This window comes from Malus sylvestris, chromosome 16 (genome assembly GCF_916048215.2).
Source record: "Malus sylvestris chromosome 16, drMalSylv7.2, whole genome shotgun sequence".
Classification (NCBI taxonomy): domain Eukaryota; kingdom Viridiplantae; phylum Streptophyta; class Magnoliopsida; order Rosales; family Rosaceae; genus Malus; species Malus sylvestris.
In genome coordinates, this window is record NC_062275.1 from 1,714,190 (window position 1) to 1,738,953 (window position 24,764).

The window sequence follows — 24,764 nt, forward strand, 5'->3', positions numbered from 1 at the left end:
AGATCTTGGGAATTTTAATGAAAAATTACTGGTATTATTCATTTTAACAAAAAATTACATTTTTACATTAAAAAGTCAATCTTAGTACTATTCACTTTATTCTTTATTTTGTCCTTATTGTTAAAACTCAAAGTTTTCAAGTCATTTTCATTAATTTTCCTTAAGATCTTTTGATTTGGCATGCGGAAGTGTGTGTGTTTGTATATTATATAGGGATAATACTAAGTTAGGTTCATATTATCTTAACTAGTGATAAATTAAGGGTTCTTTCGAGTTATTCGAAACAGTGGTTTATATTATCTTGACATACGTGCAACCTAAACACAAAAAAGAGAGGCTGCACTGGCTTCCAAAATAAAACTAGATGCAAACAATAATGTGGAGTTCCGGTTACTCTTTTGGAATCAACCAAAGCTGAATCATTGATGCCTAATTTCAGAAAGTTTTCCTTTTCTGCATGCAGATCTTTTCAATGGATGTAGCTCAGTTTTGGGAGGTAACCACTTACTTCATCGAGTTCATTAATTTTAGTCAATCTAAAGTAATTTAACTAAGTTTATTAACCTTACAATGTTGAGCGTTAATACCCAATTTTGGAGGAATTGCATCACGTTTATGTAAAAGTAATCGAAATAATAAAGCGGAATTAAATTCCAATTACGGAATACTCCAGTATTTACCAAATATTGGAGAATAAAAAATTTGATAGCACCCACTCAATTTTTTAATCCAATACTAATTCATATTCAAATTTTGGAATAAAAAATCTAATACTAATTCGTACTCATCAAATGAAAGTAAAATCTAATTCTTCATTTTTTAAGTAATTATTGTAATGTGAGTAAACGCATGAAAATCATGATTTAGAATATTTTCTAATGCAGACTCTATGTCTGAAATTGAAATATAAAGATAGCCCTTGACGGGTCGATTCTGGTTAATCTAAGCATGAGAATACGAAAAAAATACACACAAAGTTATTAAGATAGCTTTCCTTTTTTATATTTTAGCGATAGTCTAGTCTAATCCAACATTAGACCACATTCAGTAATTCAAACTAAGAGAAGGGGGATTCAAACTTGGCTACACTCGGATTCTCATATGAGGATTGATTCTGAAGTAAAAGAATATAACCAAGTTGATCAAGAAATTTCAAAATTTCTAATGGAAACTTATTAGAAGTTTTTTGTGAAGGTGTTGAAGTTGGGATTTTTTTTTGTTTTCGTATTGAAGTTGGGATTGAAACAGAAGATAAAGCATAATATAAAGTTTCATTACAATTAACAACATGTTCTATTAAATGAAAGTGACTAAATATTGAAAAACATGCCGCGTTGATCAACTCCGGCAACGAGCATTGGCACTGCATCCGTGGTTGTAGGGGTTGCTCTGATTCTGAGCACCCGGCTTGCAGTTGTTGGAGGAACAGTGTTTCTCTGCAGCGCTTCATAGCTTATGTTTCGTGAGGTGGCCAAGATGCGTCTGCTAATCTCCGAGTCCATGCCAAACTCATCATCACGATCATCCATGCACTCTGCTACAGAACCCTCGCAGCGAGGTCTCACTGGAACCCAGCTCACCCCATGATCGCCGCCTGCATCAACGGAGATGACCAGAGCGGCCACGAAAATCAACGAAAAGATAATCGCAGAGGAATTAGCCATAGGTTTTGGTACGGTCTGTGTTTTTAGCTGCCAACTTGTATTTTGTTGTACGCCTGTTAATTACAGAGGGAGAGAGAGGGGGCGGCAAGAAAGAGAAGAGATAATCGGTGAAATTTTGATGTGTATATTATTTCACCCTATAGTAGTAAAAAGGGAAAATTTTTGTCTTTCAAGTAATTCATAGGAGTTAGGGAAAATCCTTGTCTTTCAAGTAATCCATCTAAAATAGGACACTACGTAAAAGATATTATACAATTCCATAAGGATTTACACAATCACATTCCTAATTAAATTAAGACTCTGACATTTTTAAGTTTGGTTAAATAAAAATTGGATGTTGATTTCTTCAAGGAGATAATTACTTAATTGACATGCTTTAATTCAACCTTATTCCAATTGCAACAAAGAAAGCTGAAATTGGAATAATTCGTGATTTATTCAAAACCTACCAAGAAAACAAAATCAACAACTACTACAAAATATGCTCGTAGAGATTTCCGGGATGTTTCTGCTCTTAAGTGTTTTTGCTAAAAGCTCTTTTATCCGCACAAGGTTACTTTAATTAAAAAACTAAGTTTTTCTCGAAAAAATATAAGCATGCCAATAGATTGAACTTGTTTACAACATCAGTATTATAATAATTAATATCACACTCAATTCATTCTTGCTCATAGAATTAAAGACAAACCAAATCGGAAACCGAAATAAGCAACAGTGCTAACTAGCTTGCTCAGCTCTCAGGCCTTTATTCTTGAAGATAGTTATATTACTCAATGTTCCATATCGTATGTATGCATAAATCTTGTGCTTGGCGCTTATTCCTTGATAAGATGTGCATCAACATCTTTAATGACATTGACCAGAAAGCTGAGGTACTTCTGTGGAGGCGGATCGTTCTCGTTGAGTTTTTTATATTCTAAAGTAATTTTCACAGAACCTCCTTCACTATTTGGAGTGACCTGGAAAATGATCTTGTAGCTTTTGTAATTGTCCAGCACATGTGATCCTTCCAAACCTGTAAGACTCACCCGCTTGTTTGCTTCATCTATTTCCACCTTTTCCTTGTAAGTCTCGACATTTCCATCTACACGTCACATGGAAGAGTACAATTATACAGCTATCCATGATCCGATCCTTTAAATATTCATCGTGTGGTAATGTAAACCCTATGGTGCATGGAGGTCTTGTCAGTTTTAATTCTAAAAGTACATACATATGAGGTAACGTAAACCCCTAGCTTGCTAGGTTTCAAGTTAGCATGCCTAATTATTTTGCAGCAGGTTAGTCTGTGGTATTAAAAAAAAATTGTTAGTCATAAGTATAACCTTAACAATGTTTGGTTGTAATTTGCTTGCTCCTTCATGCAATCTCACAGTCTCACTACCAGCTCCACAAGTTTGCGGAGTAAGCTGCTTCATTCACCCCAAAAGGGGTTCATTTCACTATCTTTTACACAGCGGAGGCTGTATAAAGCTACGACAGAACAAAATTCGGCACCCGGGAGAGGGACGATCTCCAGAGATTCTTTTACATTTTTTGTATTTCTTTTTTTGTTGAATCATTTCTTGTAATTTAAACATTTAGCGTCATCTTGTAATTTAAATATTACCTATGGTGTATTTCCAGAGTTTGACAGAGCCAGAAGTTTCCCAGTCACCTTCATGTACTGCAACATCGTGTATTTTATCAGAGGCTGCTATGGGGAAGTCATAGTGCTGGTTGCTGATGAATTTGTACAGCTTATCAGCGTTGGCTTTGATCTCTACCTCAGCCTCCATAGTCTCCAGCTTGCAAGTACCAGCTCCACTCACAGCCATTTTATTTTATTTGTTCTTTATAATATGTGAATAACGATAGTGTAAGTCTGGGGAATTGTAGGAGACGTATACAAACCTATAGGTTTCCACTTCTTATATAAAGCCATGTTATAGTTACGGAGGCAGTATGTGGATATTATCCGATCACTTAAACAGTTAAATGATAACAATGTGACAGTGGATCTTTCACGTAAAATTTTAGGGTAAACTGTCGGTTTACCCCCTGAACTTTCACCTCACTTTCGATTTCCCCCCTGAACTTTTCTATTGGAAAATTAAGGACTCAAACTAATTTTTTTAGCCAATTTGCCCCCTACCGTTAGTTTTTCATATATTACATTCATATTTCCGTTAAGTGAGACCATGTGCATAACATGTGAGGATAGTTAAGTCATTTCAATTTAAAAATGAGTAAAAACTGAAAATAAATAATAATAATAATTTTCCCTCTATTTTTTCCCGCTAATTCCTATCCTCAATTTTAATTTTCCCTCTCATTCCTATGCATGAGAAATAACATATGGTGTTATTGTCTTCATAAGTAGCTAAGTTAATCTTTTTTTTGAAGCATGTACTACCATTTTTATTTTCTCTAACAAATTAATAATTTGACAAATGCTCATAGTGTTATTGTCTCCAAAGCAGTGCATTAATATAAGAAACATGTCCATAAAAAAGACTAGGGTTTCTTATATTAATGCACTGCTTTGGAGACAATAGCACCATTAGCATTTGTCAAATTATTAATTTGTTAGAGAAAATAAAAATGGTAGACAATAACACCATATGTCATTTCTCATGCATAGGAATGAGAGGGAAAAATAAAATCGAGGATAGGAATTAGCGGGAAAAAATAGAGGGAAAATTTTGCTTTTTTTATTATTTTCAGTTTTTTAATCATTTTTAAGAGTGAAATAACTTAACTACCCTCACATGTTGTGCACATGGTCTCACTTAACGGAAATATGGATGGAATATATGAAAAACTAACGGTAGGGGGCAAATTGGCTAAAAAAATTAGTTTGAGTCCTTAATTTTCCAATGGAAAAGTTCAGGGGGAAAATCGAAAGTGAGGTGAAAGTTCAGGGGGTAAACCGACAGTTTACTCAAAATTTTACCACCACTACACCTACCAGAATAAAACTTTTTTCTTTTTTTTTTAATTAAAAGAAGAAATGTCAATTTCATTCCGCATTATTATCATGGAACAAGACATTATTTTGAATACATTGAAGAAGAAAAAAAATATATAGATAATAAGTTAGAGGGGACATGAAGCCTAGCCCTAACAAGAAGTAGAAAACTATTTGAAACAACAATCAATTAAGACAACTCCTAAGAGAAACAAGAATTTGGAAACCCCGAAAGATTATGAGCAAAAGTCACAACTGCACATGACGGATAAGAATCACACAAATAATGAACACTAACATGATCAACATAATAGTTTGCTAAACAATTTGTTACATGATTTCCTTCCCGATTAACGTGAGAAAACTGAACATGCATGGAAGAGAGAATGGTACAGTAATTTGTCAAATCAACCGATAAACTATGGTGCATTGCCAAACAAGAATCACACTCATTCCAAAGAGAATGCTGCCAAACCCTTTCGAAAGCAATAAAAATAACATGAATAATAGCTTTAAGTTTCACTTCCAAAGCAGTAACAATGCCAAAAAAATCTTGTATTAAAGCATCAAAGAGACCCAAGTGATCACGAAAAATACCACAAAAACCAGCAAACTTGATGATAGATCAACACGTATATGTACAAGAGGATCAATGATTGATCAACTTTACCTCCATAGCATTATTGGAGTGAATGATTGTACGATATTGAGGCGTTTGTTTGGATTTGGCACGAGGAAATGTGTGTATATATTGTATATATAGTGATAAAACTAATTTAGGTTTATATTATCTTAACTAGTGATAAAATTAAGGGTTCTTTAGAGCTAATAGAAATCAATGGTTTATATTATCTTGACATACTTGTAACCTAGAGAGAGAGAAAAAAAAGAGGTTGTATTGTCATCAAAATAAAATTATGACACAAACAAATAATGTGGAGTTCATGTTACTTATTTGGAATCAATCAAAGCTGAATCATTGATGCCTAATTTCAGAAAAGTTTTTCTTTTCTGGATGCAGCATCTTTTCACAGGATTTTTTTTCGGTTGTTGTATTGTGAAGGAACTTCTTGGATAGTTTTTTTTCCCTTTTACACTAGCTTAGTGTCTTCCTGCCAAAATAATGACACAGAAATTTTCATCAAAAGGGTTGGCGATGTCGGGCAGCAAATGTAGTTTCCCGTGAAATTGCAAAATTTGCTCACAATCTGATGATTTTGTCTCTTGGGTTGGCTCTCCCTTCTCCTAACTGCTGAAGACTGATGAAGTAGAAATTTAATCATCAATGAATTTCCTTGACTAATCCATTATCTTTCCGTTGCCCGTTCACTTTGATTTGTTCATAATCCGATTATTGTTCATTCCAATTCCAAGCGCGTAAACGTGCCCTCATAGTTATGGACTTGTCCGCATCGTTTAATTTTCCTTGAATACCTGACTTCGTCGCCTATGGTTTCACAAGAAAATAATCTCTTTGTTAAACCAGAAAATTTAACGGTTCATTAATTAGCAACTATTTCATTTTTTTAACAATATTTGGCTACTCAAAGGATGAGTAAGAGTTCCTACTCAAACCTATTTGTTGCCAATTCATAGAACTTCATGTTTATAATAGAGCAGTTCATATTAGAAATCACTTTATAAAAATTGTCTCTACAAAAAATCAATTAGACTAAGGTCGTTTAGTAGTTGAACTGTGAAAAAACAAAGGAAAGAAATTGGTGAAAACATTAAAAACCATTTATGTATTTACTAGAATAAATTGACTAAATGACCTTAATTTTAATTCAATTTTTGCAGAAATGATCTCCACAGTGTGATTCATAATATGAACAGTTCTGTTCATAAGCACAAACTTCAGTGATTCGAACATGAAAAATTTTGAGTGGGAGTTCTTACTCATTTTTGAGTAGCCAAGCATTGTTCTTCATTTTTTTTTTTTTTTGTGTCAGTAATAATCTGACAGAGAACAATAATAAGTAAACTGTGAAAAGAAAAATATTGTACAAACGGAAAAACAAACAAAATGAAAAAGAAAACAAATTAATATTTTAAGTTGTTTTCACTTTGAAAATTTTGTTTTATTCATTCCCACTTTATCTAATTCTTAGCCTTCATGTATTGAATTATGCATTGTATTGTAGAATCCAAAAAAAAAAAAAACTTTTTTGGATTCCATGTGTATAAGCATGAAATTATAGCCCACCCATATGAAAATTTTGACTCCGCGGTTGCATGTAAGGATAAACATGCCAATAGATTAAACTTATTCACACTATAACATAAAAATGCTATTACGCTCAATTATAGAAGTTGCTCAAAAGACTAAAGACAGTCCAAGTCGGAACTAAACAACAAGGCTATAGCTTGCTCTTCTTCCAGCCTTTATTCTTGAAGATATAAGATTATCTCCCCTCTTAATCTCTCTTTCCATCCCTCCTCTCATATTTAAATGGTTACCGCGTCAACATTTTGTTTTAAATTTATTATATAGACAAAAAGACAAAAAAGAAAAGTGTAAGAGGAGGAAAGAGAATGAAATGGTACTAGAAGGTAGAGAATCCTACTCCAAGTGTTCGCTAGGGGCGAGGGGGACCCTGAGAGCAAAAGACTCTTCGTCTTCAGGTTTGAGAGTAAACCCTTTACATCCTACACCATGCTAATAATATCCACCAATTCTCTATTTTATTTATAAAAAAATAAATTAAAAATAAATTTAAAAAAATAAATTAAAAATAAATTTAAAAAAATAAAAAAACATATGAGGTAACGCAAGCCCTAGCTAGGTTTCAAGTCTAGCATGTTTATTTTGTAGCCAGCAAGTGGAATTAATTAAGAAAAATTTCAGTTTGGGTTAGGAGGATAGAGGAGGGTGATTAATATTACCTTTGGTGTATTTCCAGACTTTACAGAGCCAGAAGTTTCCCAGTCCCCTTCATTTACCGCAACATGGTGTACAGTATCAGAGGCTAGGGAATGTACACGTGGTGCTGGTTGCTAATGACTTTGTACAAACAATTTATCAGCGTTCGCTTTGAACCCCCCAGTCTCCAGCTTGTAATCACCAGCTCCATTCACAGCCATTTTTTATAAAGAAAATTAATGAAAATAGTTCGAAAATTTTGAGTTTTAACTATAAAGACAAATAAATGGTAAAGTGAATAGTACCATGATTGATATTTTAGTGTAAATATATGATTTTTCCTTAAAGTGAACAATATCGAAAGTTTTTCGTTAAAATTCTCTTTTCTTTAATTAGTAATTAATATTAAAGTTCGTCTAAGATTATTTTTTAAAGGAGATATATATTAAAAGTATCAAATAGAAAAAACAAGACAACATCATTCAAAAAAAAGAAAACTAATGAAAATAGCTTGAAAACTTTGAGTTTTAACGATAAGGATAAAAGGTAAAGTGAATAGTACTAGGTTTGACTTTTTAGTGTAAAAATATGGTTTTTCGTTAAAATGAACAATATCGCGGGCTTTTCGTTAAAACTCTCTTCAAAAAAGGGAAGGGGATCATTTTCGAATCTGTTCTACCTAATCCTCATCATCAAATAATCCGAGCTTTTGAAATTTGATCTAACAGCTAAAGTTATTATAACTTTTAGAATTAGTCCGTATTTTTAACAATTTAATCAAATTTTAAAGATCTGAATTATTTGATAATGAGAATTAGATGAAAATGATCGAATGATCCCTTTTCCAAAAACAGGAAAAAGAAAAACAAGACAGCAAGTTTCTTTTAACAGATGAATTTTATTAGAGGTGGAATTGGGGTCCAACATCCCAGGTGTTTTCTGATAGCATAACCCAATAACGTCAAATCCATTAATTTGATTATTTAATAAATGGCTCCCACAATAGGATTTGGATCCTCTATGAGGCAATTGGTCGGGATCTTCCTGACAAGTATTTGTGGGCCGTTGGATTTTTATCTAACGGTTATAAATAGGAGGACCCTCTAAATTTATAATAATTATAGTCGTTGGATAAAAATTCAACGGTCCACATGCATCGATCAGGAGGATCCTGACCAATTGCCTCGGAGAGGATCCAAATCCCCCACAATACACCAATCACGTACCCCTCCCAACCAATTTACACAATTTTTGTAACAGTAGGTCCCACAATATATAATAAAAAGGAAATTTGACTCATCATTTGAAAAAATAAAAAAAAATTTAACATTTAACTTCAAATACTCATTTTAGTCATTAAATAAAATTTAACAATTTATAAATGAGTAATGTTAGAGAAGCTAATTTTTTAGACTAAATTTTATAAATTATATATATTTGTTAACGATTAAATTATTATTGAAGTGTTGCTTAATGTTTATATAGAGCCACAACCCACAAAGTCCTACACAAATAGCATGTTTTAGTTATGGAGGCAGTTGTGGTGGATATGATCTGATCACTTGAAGAAAATGACGAGTCTGCGGATCTTTGTGGATCTTCATCTTTCACATGGGAGGTTTTATGACTGCACCTACCAAATTTAATCACAACAGCGAACTTGATAATGAGACATCAATAATTCAACGATTCAGAAAACTTCAATTAAATTGGGACCCATAAATAAATATGTGGAATTCCTAATACTTCTTTTGTAATCGATCAAAGCTAGATCATTGATGCCTAATTCAGAAAGAGGAGTGTTGTTGGCACTTTAAAAGTCTCATTGTACACTCTTCACAAGTGTATTTTTCTTTCTTAATATAGAAAGTTTGGAGTGTTGAATAAGATTTTTGGAATGCTACTAACAATTCCCTTCAAAAAAAGGTTTTTCTGTTTTGCATGCAACATCTGGACACATGAATATTCTTTGGGATTCTAATTGCGCGCACGTATTATCTTTCAAATATAGAAAATTTGAAGTGCAATTAAATTTTTAGAATGTAAATAAAAGGGGAAACTTGATATAACTCCAATTTTTTGAGCCAATAGTAAGAATAGTCCAATTTATTAAAATAAATCCAATTCTTTAAATTTAATTATTTAATTATCAATAATTATCTCTTAAAAGAAAAAACTTATTGTAAAAATCAAATTTCTTCCTAATTATCTCTTTGATTATTTATTTTTATTTTTATTTTTGTTATTCCTTGTTCTTCCTCCTGCTTTAACCCATTTATAGATTTTTTTTTAATTTTTATAATCAACCTATATCATAGGTTAATTGTATTTATCTACCTATATGACAGATTCTTTTTCATAGTTAACATGTCACATATTAATGTGTCTTGCTTGTAGATATATTATATTTTTTTTCTACCTTTTAGTTAGGTTTCATATCTCACTTATAGGTATAATATACATTCATATATTTGCTACTTGATTTAGGGTAGAATGTTTTGCAGATAGATTTATGTTAGTATATTAATTTTTTTTGTTTATAAGATATTAATTAGATATTTTGGAGTTGAAAAATGCATAATATTAAAAGATTTTAATTGATTTTTAATATTTTTAGAAAATATAAAAGGAGTATAAAAGAAATAAAAACATATAATTAAATAACCGGAGTCACTCCTAAAAACACTCTATGTTTTTGGACCTGGATCTAAAAGCCCCTAAATAAAATTACCTTCTTTTATTGGTTTTTTTTAAGGCTCGCAAAAATGGTTGTCTTTGTTGTTTGGCGAATGAACTTCTTGGATATCATCATATTGTGGTCTTCTTTTTCGCTTGTATTGCTAAAAAATAACTAATTACAAATCGATTTTCATCAAAAGGGTTGTTAAATAAGATATTAATTAATGCTATATTTTTTTTCTTGATACTGTTTGGGTCTCTCAACCTCGATTTATTATTTTGCATTTTATTTCTTCCATGATCATATGTATCTCCATTGTTTAACAACAACTAAAAATACTATTGTTTCTTTAAAAAAAGTACTATGTATTTGATTAAGGCGATTTTATATGACGATGAGCAACAAAGTGGAGACGGTGCACTACACCTTTTATTTTGCATACCATAGTTCATACATTACAATCTCACATATGATATCCCTTCACGTACATTTGTTACAAGGCAACTTACAAAGCAAAGCATTTTAATTACTTGTAATCAAGCAAAAGGCACGCATTATTAACACAAATATTATATACTAACGATGGACGTCACACTGTTTCACCATTGCATTCTTTTCCTTTCCTTAATTTATCATGCCTTGATAAAGTGAGCATCAAGATCCTTGACGATGTTAACCATCAAACCGACGTATTTGTCCGGACTGCAACATCCTCAGTCAGTTTCTCATATTCAGTCGACAATTTTGCAATGTTGCCTTCATTCTTTTGAGTGAATTGATAGACTGGCTTGAAGCTCTTGTAATACTGGAAGACATCTCCTTCCAGTCCATTCAGTGTTATGGATTTGTTCTCGTTGTTTGACTACACTTTTTCCTTGAATCCTCGAACTTCGTCCCCTATGTATTCACAAGAAAGTGGTCTCTATATTGACCAAGGAACAATAAAGGGAGCGTTTGATAAATAATTTGTTTTAAGTTTTCACAAAAATGAAAATTGAAGTTATTTTTGTCAGTTTTCTAAATTTATATTAGTAATTTTTATTTTTTGAAGACTGAAATAACATGAGATTGTTGAATTATTGCGGCACACCTCGATTCTTTACCAACATATTTTGTTCTAATTATCCATTATATCAATATATATTTTTCACTTATGGGTTAGTTGTTCGCTTGTGAATCAGGGTTTAGTTATTGCGATCCTTCTAATATTGCTGGAATATGATTAACATATAATTGTGTTCTGATCTTAGAGAAAAAGGTACATATCATGTTAAATACATGAAGGTATTTATATATAAATATATAGCTCGTTTGGATGTGCTTTTAAAATGGTTACAAGCGCTTTTAGAGAGAATATTTTTTTTGTTTCAAAAGCACTTAAATTGCTTTCTGCAAGAAGCACCAGCTATGTGCTTCTTTCTAGGAAGCACTTTAAATGCTTTTCCATAATTAACTTACATTTTTACTAAGGATTGGTTTTAAAAATATTTTTACCACAAATATTTTCAGTCATTTTAAAAGCACATCTAAACAAACACATATATTATATATGCACGTATACTATAATTCCAACTTTTGATAGATCGAGCCATCAGTAGTGTAGAATAATATTATACCTATTTCAAAGCCCAATGGTTGCCGGAGATTGCCGGAAAATAGCCTCAAAGTTGACTGGTCCGAGTGAAAACTTGAAAACTCACCGGAAACTGAGTAAACTTTAAACGTTCATAACTTCTTCAATACTCAACGAAATCAAGTGATTCAAAAACAAAAATCATACTTCTCGACGAGACGAAGAGAATGGTAACTTTTTAGAAAGCTAAATTGCCGTGGTTTGGCCGTAAAACGGCTTGAAAGTGGCTAACTCGAGACCAAGACAGCCACTTTCGAGCTGTTTTCCGGCCAAACCACGGCGATTTAGCAATTAAAAAAGGTACCATTCTCTTTGTCTTGTCGAGACGTATGATTTTCGTTTTTGAATCACTTGATTTCTGAGTATTGAAGAAGTTATGAACGTTTTGAAGTTTGCCCAGTTTCCGGTGAGTTTTCAAGTTTCACTTTGACCAATCAACTTTGAGGCTATTTTCCGGCAATCTTCGGCAACCATTGGGCTTCTAAATAGCTATAATCTTATTCTACACTTTCCTATCTTCATTTTGATATATTATGGGTCGAATTTGGTTAAGAAACGATTGAGTTACGAAACTTTGAAAATTGCCCAAACTTCCGACCAAGAGCTCCGGAACACTTAACGGAGTTTTTAACGGAAGGACCAAAATGATGGATGGTGGACAATCGCAGGGACCACTTTTATCGATTTGGAATCTCAGGGACCAAAGTGATGAGTTATGCAAATCTCAAGGACCATTTTGGCGATAAAATTATGAAATTTGGTACAATCTTCTTGACAGACTCACGAACCCGCTCCAATTAGAATCACTAAAAAATTCCACTGTTTGATTACTTTATGCTTAAAACAAGTTCACATGTCCTACAATAAAAACATAGAGCAAAGCATCAAAATGTCACTATAAAATAATAACCAAAATATACCAAGAATAGGGAATAATATATAGTATAAAATCGACTCATCATGACCTTGCATGAACTTATAAGTAAGTTAGGCTACTTTTCATATTGCCAATTGGTTTTATGGTGTCACCTTAACTTTCTTCATACCCATGTGTGAAGCCAAAAGACTACGTGCGCTCCATGTCACCCATTTGTGTTGCCCACCTGTTAGGCTTAAAAAATTTCCACACATGAGGAGGCGTATTAAGAATGAATCTCACATTAATGGGAGGAGAAATTTTGCATGGACTTATAAGTAAGTTGAAAAAAAATATTGGACAAATATTGTAGAGTACACCACATTTTATTTTATAGATGCGATCGACAACCATAATCTATTACATCACAATGTCATATATGACATCCTTCGTACATCTTTTACAATACACACAAACCTAATTAAGAAAAGCATTTTATTTAAGTAGGTACGCATTGATGAACATATGCATGCATGATTACATATAATTGAACCCTTTTTAACAAGACCAGCAAAAGCTCTTTCCAACCGTTGCATATGACGTATGGTTTTTATTCATTAATTAATTTATTTATGCTCCCAGAAGGTGAGCGTCAAGATCCTGGACGAGTTTAACCATCAAACCGACATATCTATCTGGAGCTTCAACATTCTCATTCAGTTTCTCGTATTCGATCCACAGGTTGGCAATGCAGGTGCCTTCATCTTTTTGAGTGAATTTATAGACACCCTTGAAGCTCTTATAATACTTGAACACTTCTCCTTCCAATCCTTTCAGAGTTGCAGCCTTGTTCTCATCGTCTAGCTCCACCTGTTCCTTGAATATCCCGACATGATCCCCTATATATATGCATGCATGCATTCATGGTTAATTTCATAACAACAAAATATATAAACTTTCTCACCCTCTCTTATTAGGATCTTGTTTCCACTGTAGGAAAAAGGGGGCAATATGACTTATTTAGGAAACATGTATTTACTGTATATGACTCTCATTGTCTAGAACAAAAATTGAAGGAAGCATTGAAATATATATAAGAGGTCATATATGGTAAATACATGATTTCTACGATTGTTCTATCTCGACCTTGTTTTTGCTACAACAAATCAGAATTTCTGCGAAAAAGCTGTAAACATTGAAACTCATGCTATGAACGTATGATGATTTGAGCACATCTGTTAAGGTATACATACATATAAAGTGAATAATTAAACAGGAAAATTGAATTAAGTAGCGGTACCTAGTTCATATTTCCAAATCTTAACAGAGCCGTGTGTTTCCCAATCTCCTTCATGCACATCAACTCCTTTGATATGGGTATTAGAGATGTTTGGGATGAGGTGGGCGCTCTTGAACATGTTGTACAACTTGTCAGCTGGTGCCTTAATTTCTATTTCAGTCCCAATTTTACCATGCAAAACCATGTTTATGAGCAGTTTTGATGGGTGCTACTCCGAAATTATAAGAGAAGAATGTTAAAGGATATGTATAATTTGGGCTCCTACCCTCCTTAAATAGAAGCGACTAGAGTTCAATTGCGAGATAAAACTTAATGTGTCCGGAACACGATACAGTACGCCATATATATAATATATGTAATATAAATGGAGGGAAAGTTTTTTTATTTTATTTTATTTTTTTCAAGTGTTTCTCTACTTGTGTATGACATACGACGTATGTACCCGTGTTCTGGATATTAAAAATTCTCTCATAATATTTTAATAGTGGGTAATCCAATTTAAAAGGACTTGGATTGTCTGCCCTCCAATTTCTGTGCCCTCCTGTTTTTGTGGTCACGGTTAAGCCACGTCAACATTTTATATTACTATTTCTTTTTGTTTTATTATTTTTATAAAAAAATAATATAAAATATTGACGTGGCTTAACCGTGACCACACAAAACAGGAGGGCACGGGGAGGGCAGACAATCCAAGTCCAATTTAAAAACCAAATCATGCAACACGTGATAAAGATTAAGTCATATATTTTTTAAATCATACTTCTCGGATAATTGGAATCCTATGAAGTAATGATCACAAGTTCACAATATGCATGGATAGATGAAGGGTTTGCTCATGAGTAATGTTAGGGAGACCAAATTTCTAAATCAAAATTTGTAAACAAAATAATGTAGAGGTAGATGATTGAATTATTATTTAAGCGTTGATTAATATGCTTATTTCTTATTAATAACATATCATTTGATTTGTATTCACGCATGCGATAAAGATTAGATTAGTACGATCACACTAAAAATTTATTTGTAAATGTTTTAAAATAAAATGTAATTTATCTGCAAAATATTTTTTTTTTAAAAGGTACGATATTCTTTAATAACAAATTTATACGTACATCAATGAGGATAGGGTGTAAACAAATGGCCTCGATAAAAACCTTGTCGGGGTTTTTAACCCGATCGAAGAGAGATTTTTCAATGTGACCGTCACACAAGGAGGTACACCACGTGTCTCTATGTAAATGGTTAGATATGTGTGTTAAAAGATTAATAACTTAAAAATTAAAATTTTCCACCACTTACATAAAAATACGTGGTGTACCATCCGTGTTCCCGTCACAACTAAAAATTTTCTCCGGTTGAAGGGAAAAAGAGTGTCCCACACCAACATAATTAATTAGGAATTGCTATCCTCAAAGAGAAGATCAAGAATTACATTAGGAAGTTCCTCAAACCAAACCACAATATTACCATAACTCAAGCTCATATGTGCTAGCCTGCGTGCCACCTTGTTCGTCTCCCTTCGACTAAATTCAATCTTCCACTCGAACAATGAATGAATAATTGCGTGTGTCGTTTAGAATGTTTCCAAAATGTGACATGTCAACACTTCCTTCTGCAAAATGTTTTAGAATAAAAAGTTTTATCTCTATTTATTTATTATCATTATTATATTTCTGGAAAGATCGATACGTATGGGCCATGGCGTCTGGTTTTTTTGTCATGGCGTCTGGTTTTTTTGTTAAAAAGCCATCAAATGGGGAGGCAGCGATGAGGTATTAGGTATCCACAAATGTCAGTTCACAAAATATTATACTAAAAGTAATTGAAAAGAATCAAACAAATCAAACAAATATTAATTCTTTACCTAAAATAATCCACTAAAAAAGAGGGTCCACAGCATCGTTTTTTCCACTAGAGTTTATCGATCCTTGAAGACTATCATTGATGATTGATCATCCAACAGGTGCATTATTTATTTTTTAACAAACGGTAATAGTTACACTAAGGGAATGGAGGAGTGTGTTAAGTCTTACAATAGGCTTGGCAAAATAATGTGATTCATCTTCGTTTATGGCGAGAATCAAATCTAAGATCTCTTACATATAAGTGAAGAGGGATAGCACTAGACTGTAATACTAAATGTCCACATACAGTATTTATAGATAACAATAATAACAAGAAATACTTTTTTTTTTCATGCTGGACCATTTTTTCTAAGGTGATGCTAGAAATACCTTCTTTTTAAACTACAATTGTAAATCACGTGATGTGGCGGTTAATGGTCAGATTATTTTTTTTACTCATTAAAAATGTAATCCAACTATCAACAGCCACATCATTTGGTTTACAAAATTTGGTCTAAAAAGATGGTCTCCCTAGCATTTTGCTTCTCTGTATAACTTTTAGTCATGACTCTATACCGACTTTCATTTCTAGATTTTAAAATTACGCCACGCTATTCGTTAGGTCCGATTTCAAAAAATCGAAAACAGAAAGAAAAAAAATTGAACCATTCACCAAACCAAAACAGCAAGAACAAAAAATTAAAATTGAATAAGCAGAATCGAACCAAAATTTTGGTTCGATTCGATTTCGGTTTTAGTAGTTCAAAAACCGAACTGCACTGAAATACCTTGTAACCATAACAAGTGCATTTGTTGCACTTGACTATCTCGGACTGGATTAAGCTCAGGGACTAAGTTAGCTGGCTTAGACTAGACTAAACTGAATTAATTTAGTTAAGTGTTTGTTCCAATGCCGGACTAACAAGCAAAATAATATTTTTCTTTTTTTCTTTTTCTTTTTCTTTTACCATTTTCTACAACACATTCTCTTTTGAGAAAGTTCTCCCTTTTCTCCATTTTTTTTCTTGAAATGTTATCCTCACAACCCAGAATCAACGTCTGCTCGATTGGGTTCTTCTGATAATCCCTAAGTGGAGCCTCTGCAACCACAGCTTCATCTCAATCTTTTGCACATCTTCACAAATTCGCTCAAATCACAAAATCCAAATTCGCGGGAATTGCAAAAACCCATATTCAATTCCAATTCGCTTGAATCACAAAACCCAACTTCGTTGGAAGTGCAAATCACATATTTGAATCATGAAACCCAAACTTGAAATGCAAACCCCAAACTCAAATTGCAAATCCAAAATTCCGTTCGAAGCTTTGCAACATTTGCATAAATCAGTTTCCACCCACAAAATCGAGTAAAGTAAATGATTGAGAGCGCATGAGGAGGAAGCGGGCCTTCCAGAAGACGTGACTTATTTTTGTGTTCTTTGAGATTCGAAATGAACAGACGAAGAAATCCTGGTTTCGCGAGTGTAGGCAACGGCAAAGCAAGCAAACGAAGCAAGCAGGGAGAGGAGAGAGGATGCGATGCAGAGAGAGAACAGGACGAAGCAAGGTCTTAGCAATCCCATGGTTTTCCCGGGGATTGGCCAAGACCTAGTGAAGGAGATAAGCCGTGCGAGTCCTATTTAATCCCACTTAACTTAGTCTGTAACTTAGTCCGTGAACGCAACAAACACGGGAGTACCTTAATGTTTAATCATATCTAGTCCAGTGAGAGTTAACGAGTCCAAACAAACGCACCCTAAGTGTATTCCTCCTCTCCTCCTCGTCCTCATCACTTCAGTTCAATCCTCTCCTAACTTAAGTCATGTTCCTCTGCGCCTCTGACGCTCCACGTCCTCAATCTTCAATCCCTTCTCGACGTCTTCAGGTCATATCCAACCGAAGGGTCCAGAAGGCCAAATGGCCTAAAATAGCCCGAAAACCGTCTCCAACTGAGGGCTAGGCCATAGGGCTCTAGAATCTGGGAGGGCCTCACGGAATCGGAGAGGGCTGAAAGGCTGGCCTTTTTTTTTTAATGTTTTGTTATTTCTATCGGTTATAACCGACAGAAATAATATATATTATATTATTAATGTCAGTTATAACCGACACTAATAGTAATGTTAATATAATATCAGTTTAAACAGGGTCGGTTAAAATCGACACTAATTTGAATTCCAACGGCTAGCCAGTCACTAGCCGTTGTATTTAAATTTTTTTTTCTTTTTATGAATTTAAACCTTTTTTTTTCTATAACTTCCTATAACCTTTTTTCTATAACTTATATTTTACAAAATTTGGTTCATATTTTTTTCGTATAACTTCTATTTCACAAAATTTGTTTCATATTTTTTTTTAAATTCCATTCTTTTCCTATAACTTCTATTTCACAAAATTTGTTTCATATTTTTTTTTAAATTCTATTTTTTTCTATAACTTCCTAAGCCATTATACAACATTAAATTAAATTAAGTAACATAAAACAACATTAAACAATATGAAACAACATTAAATAACATTAACCAACATAAAAATTATACAACATGAAACTTAAACAACATTTTTAAAAACATTTAGCCGTTGGATTTGAATTTAAGTCGTAGTTTTTAAATAATAAATTATGTTTGGCGTGATGGCTCTTTGGCCCTCGGTTGGAGACGGTTTTTTGTGATAGGACTAAAACGAGCCATCTGGCCCTCTGGCCCTCGGTTGGAGACGGATACAAATATAATCATGTACTGTTCATTAAAATATTAATATCTTAGAGAATCTTGGAGGGTCAAAGGGCTAAAACGAGCTATCTGGCCAGCCATCGGTTGGAGATGGCCTCATGTTTTAGATAATCAGAATCACCTCGATAGACAAAGAAAAAGAGGGACGTCGAGATCCCTCCATCGCAACTCCTTCACCGCTGCTCTTCCATCACAGCTCCACCGAAACCTGTCACCCTTTAATCTAACAGTGTTTGCTGTTGAATAATATTTTTTTTTTTTGACAAGTCATAGGATAATCCAAATTTACCGAAACTACGAAGAGGGAAATATTTTGAACACAAGACGCAGTGAGTTAAATAGAAAGATAATAAATTTCTATATTTGGATCATCATGAAATGAATTAAGAACAAAGGAAATTGGTCGTTATAGGACAGTTACAAATTTTTGTTGCTGAAATAGTAAAATCAACACGACCGATATAAGTCTTGACACGTGAAATGTCTCAAATGGCCATGTACGTATATTACCTAGAAGAACACGATCGATCATATTGATTTTCCTATTACTTTCAGCAAAAAGGTTTTGTAATGTCCTACAACCACCAATTTTGCCTAGTCCATTGAAAATGAAAAGAGAAGCAAAAACACAATCCAATATCTAGATGGTATATCATACTTTTGAGATTCGAAATCCTATTTGTATGATGTAATCAGTAACTGTGCACATCAGCCATGCATAATTGAGATCCAGTTAAGATTTATACATTAAATTATATACAGAATCATCTTTGTAAACATGAGGTATTGATCACTTATTTAGCAGATCTATCTTTTCTGGAACTAACTGTAACCGGAGAGGCAGAAAGGCGATTATGTTCATCTGAAACCACCGGGTAATCGAGTTTCTTACTATTGTTTTCATCTTTGTAAGACTTTGAAGGAGATGCTGATCCAAATATCTGCACTGTTAGGCTTCCACCCGCAGAGAGAAACAAGAAGTAAACATGAATAATGCATACCAAAAACAAACAAGTATACATCAACCTACAAGACGCTTGGGGATATGCTGAAGTGCAGGGGAAAGGATAATGCATTGGTCCTTCATGATATAACCAAATGAGCTGGCTTAGTCGCGCATACGTTGTACCTCGGATTGGATTAAAATTAGGGAACTTTAATGAAAAGCACCCGTTACTGTTCACTTTAACGAAAAACCACATTTTTACACTAAAAAGTCAATCCTGATACTATTCACTTTACCCTTTATTTTGTCCTTATCATTAAAACTCAAAGTTTTCAAGCCCTTTTCATTAGTTTTCCTTTAAAATTACCGTAAGTAGTAAGAAGCTCAAAGTTTTGTCCAAAGGGTTGAAAACTTAAAGTCTAAGACACAAGGGAATAATCAGGTTCCACAAGGATGCCGCCCATGATCCCCATGGGAATTTATAAAGAACTATGAAGTATGTCACAGTTTGAGTTTGAATATTGGTACTGAAGTTCGGTAAACTTCTACCCAATATAACGTCTAGTTGACAGTACGCTCAATCCTATATAACCACTGTTTTTTCTACGGTAAAAGGTGGTTCGAACATCTAGCATGAAACTGGATAAATCTTTGCTGCTGAAAGTTTGTTAAATTCAAAGCATTGCGCTTATTGATGGTCTACTTGGTAGTTTACTAATACTAGGTAATGATAAATAAAAATTGTGAGGTAGAGGTTTTTTTTTATTCCCTCTAACCAGAGGTAAAGAGTACTTTACCTAGCACCAGAGCAGCGCCAACCCAACCAGTAGCACCCCACCTTTCCCCAAGGAGAAACCATGCAAAAGCAGCACCCCAGACCGGCTCCAAACTATAAATTATTGCTGTTTCTGTTGCTGATACATCACGCATTGCGGCCATCTGGAAAAAATACTTTCCATCAAAACTTTAAGCTAAAAAGATGCGTTGCAAATAAAACAATATTGGAGAGTTTTTTTTGTTTGGAAACAGCATAAGTAGTATACTCAACCAGAGGTCCTATAATTTACAAATATTAATTTTTTATACCGGCGATAAGATAAGCTTTATATCGGAGATATTTGTATCCATTGAATCACTAGTAACTTAGAATAGTAAAAGGTCGTACCCAGTGCACAAGGCTCCCGCTCTACGCAGGGTCTGGGAGAGGTGAATGTCGGCTAGCCTTACCCACTCTCAGATCAGCATTTACACATACCTCTACCCATAAGCATAGACCAGTCGAAAATATGCCCGAGCACAGTGCAGGTATCCATGGGAACACAACCATCCATTCCCAGAACATACCGCACGTCCATAACGATGGGTTAAAATCTTGGAGGCCACCCGACCCTACTCCAACACAGTACCATATTGTTGACATGACAGTAACAACACATACCTGAATGGAATCTTGGAACCTTAGAACTGTCCACACCACCAATAAAGATTAACAAGTAGCATTAATCACGATACAATTACCATGGACATAACATAAGGACAACATATACTAACCTCATAACAAACCAGGTACGAGCAGGAACTATTGCTCATGACATACCATCAAGCAAGGGAACTATAACTACCTGTTAAATTCAACAAGAAAATGCCAAACATTGTATCTTCAGGTACTCACAGAAAGCAAGAAATTTGCCTTCCCATAAATGCATAGAAGGTTAATTAAGGTACTTACAGTGAACATGGACTGAAACGATGCACGACCAGCATCTGAAGTTTGCAATCCCAGTGCCTGCATGAGATACCCTAGACTGACCCAGGGACCCAACTCAATCCCTGCTTTACATGTCTGAGCATCACCTCGAGCTTGGAACACAAAAGGGATGAACGGAATGGCTGACACAGCAAACCGCACAATAGTGAAGGCTGCCGGGTCCATGACGGCTTCCACCTCTTTTACAATCGAGAAATTACTAGCTACAACAAGCGAACAAAATGAGTGAAACAAATTTAAAATTGTGATCCACACACTTCCAATGCGCCTCTGGAGCCCGAATTTTATTCCAAGCAACTCCCAATCAACCAGCATTTCGTTTGCATTTTCGTTATACATTAGTAATTGAATTTTTGTTAGAAAGTAATTCTGCCCCCTCAATACAAAACGCGGTAAGCTCTTAGTTCGATCTTCACCTAAAGCTCTACATGATCTCTCCGTTCAAGGCCTAAACCCTATATTTCATTTCCCTTTACACACATCCTTCTAAGTTTTCTACTTTTGCTCAAAAATTCGAAATTTTACTTTGCGTATTATCAAGTGAAATATTTCCCCACATTTTCATGGTTTTTATGAACAATCAAACACTTTTCATAAGAATTCGAGGTAAACTAGCAGTGATGGTTGTCGACTACCTGACGCCCTCCCCCACCTTCTTTATCCGGGCTTGGACCAGCAATGTAAGATAACCTTACACAGGCGGAGTTTATGAACAATCAAACACTAAGCAGAAAATAATTTATGAAAATATTAAAAAGGTTTAAAAAGGAAGAAGCTTTTTACCATGAGCGACGGTGATGACGTTGAGCAAGATGATGCTCCTAACTTTCTTGGAAGCGAAAAAGATCCTTCGCCATAGAGATCGTTTGCCGAACAAGGACTTGAAGCTTAGGGTCGTTACTCTCCTTTCGTCTTGCGATCGATTTCCACTAGAATTTTTAACCAATGTGGTTGGGTTCGGATTCCGATTCGGATTCGGACGATCCAATTTCACTGGCTTTCAAAGTCCCTGTTTGGCATTAGGTTTAGAGCTACTACTAGGAGAAGAAGGAGGAGGAGGAGGAGGAGGAGGAGGAGGAGAAGAAGCGGTTAAACGGGATCGTTTCCGGGGATTTGTGTGGAAGGAAGAGAAAGTTGAGAAGTTAGAAGAAGAAGAGCATTTGATGGCGGTGGTGGCGCAAATTGATGAGTTCCACGACCACCCGAATGGTGATTGGGCAGCCATGCCTGAGCACTGGAGCACTGAACCCAGAACAACTGCGCGTCGTGGCTGGCTGGGATTAATTACCAGTTACACCTGAAATTACTGAAACACCCTCGTTGAGATTTTGGTCAAGGAAGTTGATATTTTGGTCAAGTCTCCGACTATCAGTTAAAATATCTATAAAAAATTATTAGGACGGTTCAGTTCGGGTTATCTAAAAGTTAATATAAATAATGTTGAGCAGATTAAATTTTCAGATCAAATTAATAAAAATGAAAATGTTAATTAATATTTAATAATAATTTAATCACCAACTATCATTTTACATGATTTATAAAATATAATTTAAATAGATGGTAGCTTTTGTTCTTAAGTGCTTTTGCTAAAAGCTCTTTTATCATTATGAGATTGAGACTTTAATTAAAAAACTAAGTTTGAGACTTTAATTAAAAAACTAAGTTCTTCTCGAAAAATATAAGCATGCCAATAGATTGAACTTGTTTAAAACATCAGCATTATAATGATATCACACTCAATTCATTATTTCTCATAGAATTAAAGACAAACCAAATCGGAAACCGAAATAAGCAACAGTGCTAACTAGCTTGCTCAACTCTCAGGCCTTTATTCTTGAAGATAGTAATATTACTCAATGTTCCATATCGTATATATATGCATAAATCTTGTGCTTGGCGCTTATTCCTTGAGAAGATGTGCATCAACATCTTTAATGACAGTGACCGCAAAGCTGAGGAACTTCTGTGGAGGCGGATCGTTCTCGTTGAGTTTTTCATATTCTAAAGTAATTTTCACAGAACTTCCTTCACTATTTGGAGTGATGATCTGGTAAGTGACCTTGAAGCTTTTGTAATTGTCCAGCACATGTGATCCTTCCAAAGCTATAAGACTCACCCGATTGTTTGCTTCATCTATTTCCGCCTTTTCCTTGTAAGTCTCGACATTTCCATCTATACGTCACATGGAAAAGTACCCGGTCACCAGAGTCTCGACATTTTCATAGAAGGTTTAAAAAATTAATTGTTAGTTTGATTAGTTAGGAGGAGAGAGGAATGTTATTAATATTACCTATGGTGTATTTCCAGAGCTTGACAGAGCCAGAAGTTACCCAGTCACCTTCATGTACCGTAACATCGTGTATTTTATCAGAGGCTGCTTTGGGGACGTCATGGTGCTGGTAGCTGATGAATTTGTACAGCTGATCAGCGTTGGCTTTGATCTCTACCTCAGCCTCCAGAGTCTCCAGCTTGCAAGTACCAGCTCCACTCACAGCCATTTTCTTTTATTTGTTATTTATAATATGTGAATAACGATAGTGTAAGTCTGGGGAATTGTAGGAGACGTATACAAACCTATTGGTTTCCACTTCTTATATAAAGCCATCTAATCCACCAAATCAAGGGATCCGAGCCTTTTAAATTTGATTCAAACAGGGAGCTCTTTTAAAAGTTATAATACTTTTAGATCCGAAGAGGATCCCTTTCCTTAGTTATGGAGGCAATTGTGGATATGATTTGATCACTTGAAGAAATGACGAGTTTGCGGATCTTTGAGGTGTTAGAGTATGAGTGTGATTCTCACAGTTTAGTAATAATCATTGTTATTTCAGATTGGCATAAAGATGTCTTAATGTGTTTATAAGAGTTAATTCAACTTTGGTTTGGATTGAAACTCTATTGTTGGCTCGAAAATAGAACTCATACTTGTACAAGGATTTGATCTTGTATTCCTTGTAGGATTATTATAGGGTAATCCAGATTTTGTAGTATAAAAACCACAAGCCCCTGCTCTCACAAGAATACGCTCTTATTGTTCCAATTACCTATAACTTGGAGAGCATTGAGTTTTGCAGAGAGGAGAAGGTTGTGTGTGGATTCGTCCATGGCTTCTTCATCCATGTATGTGTTAAGCTAAGAAACACAGCAGCATTTCAAATCAATTTCATATCTTAGGCCTTACGGGAAGGCTTTGTCATATACACTGCAACATACAACTTTACAATTCAAAATACAAGTGACAGCACGCCACACATGCAGCAGCACCATCTGCTGTCTTCTGACAGCACACATGGGAAAGACTTCGTAAGCAGTCTGCAGGCAGGTATGTGTTGCAGATATTACTTCAGTATTTGCATATGTAGAACATATTTGATGCGTTGGTTGTGATTTAGTTGCTAAATTCTTGTGTTCTTGGCTAAGTATATTATAAAGGCTATGCTTATTCTTACATGTGGTATCAGAGCCATTGAATTTAACAACTAAATTCGATCAAAAATCGTTTCCTAAAATCTGCAACATATAAAGTCTGTC

At 34.4% G+C, this 24,764-nt stretch overlaps 3 protein-coding genes and 2 pseudogenes across 4 annotated transcripts in view; all 5 read right to left on the minus strand.

Moving 5' to 3' along the window:
* LOC126606304 (MLP-like protein 328) overlaps positions 1-14,182 on the minus strand; it is a 35,747-nt gene extending 21,565 nt beyond the window's left edge. Inside the window, exons 1-2 of one of the 2 annotated variants that reach the window (XM_050273676.1) lie at positions 13,947-14,182; positions 13,292-13,545 (exon numbers count right to left, since the gene is read on the minus strand). In XM_050273676.1, coding sequence (XP_050129633.1) covers positions 13,292-13,545; positions 13,947-14,130 — 438 coding nt within the window. In that variant the 5' untranslated portion in view covers positions 14,131-14,182. Of the gene's footprint in view, positions 1-13,002; positions 13,546-13,946 lie in introns of those variants that run through there. The other variant, XM_050273675.1, reaches the window with a different exon arrangement.
* Positions 1,244-2,100, minus strand: LOC126606311 (rapid alkalinization factor-like; annotated as a pseudogene).
* LOC126606300 (MLP-like protein 329) lies at positions 2,240-3,563 on the minus strand. The gene is made up of 2 exons (XM_050273671.1): positions 3,274-3,563; positions 2,240-2,748 (listed from the first exon to the last, which is right to left on the minus strand). The coding sequence occupies exons 1-2, from the start codon at positions 3,479-3,481 to the stop codon at positions 2,480-2,482; spliced, it is 477 nt and encodes a 158-aa protein (XP_050129628.1). The 5' UTR covers positions 3,482-3,563; the 3' UTR covers positions 2,240-2,479.
* A 4,962-nt stretch (positions 14,183-19,144) lies between the features above and the next one.
* On the minus strand, positions 19,145-22,505 carry LOC126607752 (uncharacterized; annotated as a pseudogene).
* Positions 22,506-22,952: 447 nt separating this feature from the next.
* LOC126606299 (MLP-like protein 34) lies at positions 22,953-23,889 on the minus strand. Its single transcript, XM_050273670.1, has 2 exons — positions 23,524-23,889; positions 22,953-23,405 (listed from the first exon to the last, which is right to left on the minus strand). The coding sequence occupies exons 1-2, from the start codon at positions 23,729-23,731 to the stop codon at positions 23,134-23,136; spliced, it is 480 nt and encodes a 159-aa protein (XP_050129627.1). The 5' UTR covers positions 23,732-23,889; the 3' UTR covers positions 22,953-23,133.
* Positions 23,890-24,764: the final 875 nt, after the last annotated feature.

Excerpts from the sequence above, each read along its gene's own strand:
- LOC126606300 (XM_050273671.1), bottom strand. The coding sequence starts at position 3,481 with ATGGCTGTGAGTGGAGCTGGTACTTGCAAGCTGGAGACTATGGAGGCT. Across the intron at positions 2,749-3,273 it reads ACTCTGGAAATACACCATAG|ATGGAAATGTCGAGACTTAC; the intron begins GTAATATTTAAA and ends TGTGACGTGTAG.
- LOC126606299 (XM_050273670.1), bottom strand. The coding sequence starts at position 23,731 with ATGGCTGTGAGTGGAGCTGGTACTTGCAAGCTGGAGACTCTGGAGGCT. Across the intron at positions 23,406-23,523 it reads GCTCTGGAAATACACCATAG|ATGGAAATGTCGAGACTTAC; the intron begins GTAATATTAATA and ends TGTGACGTATAG.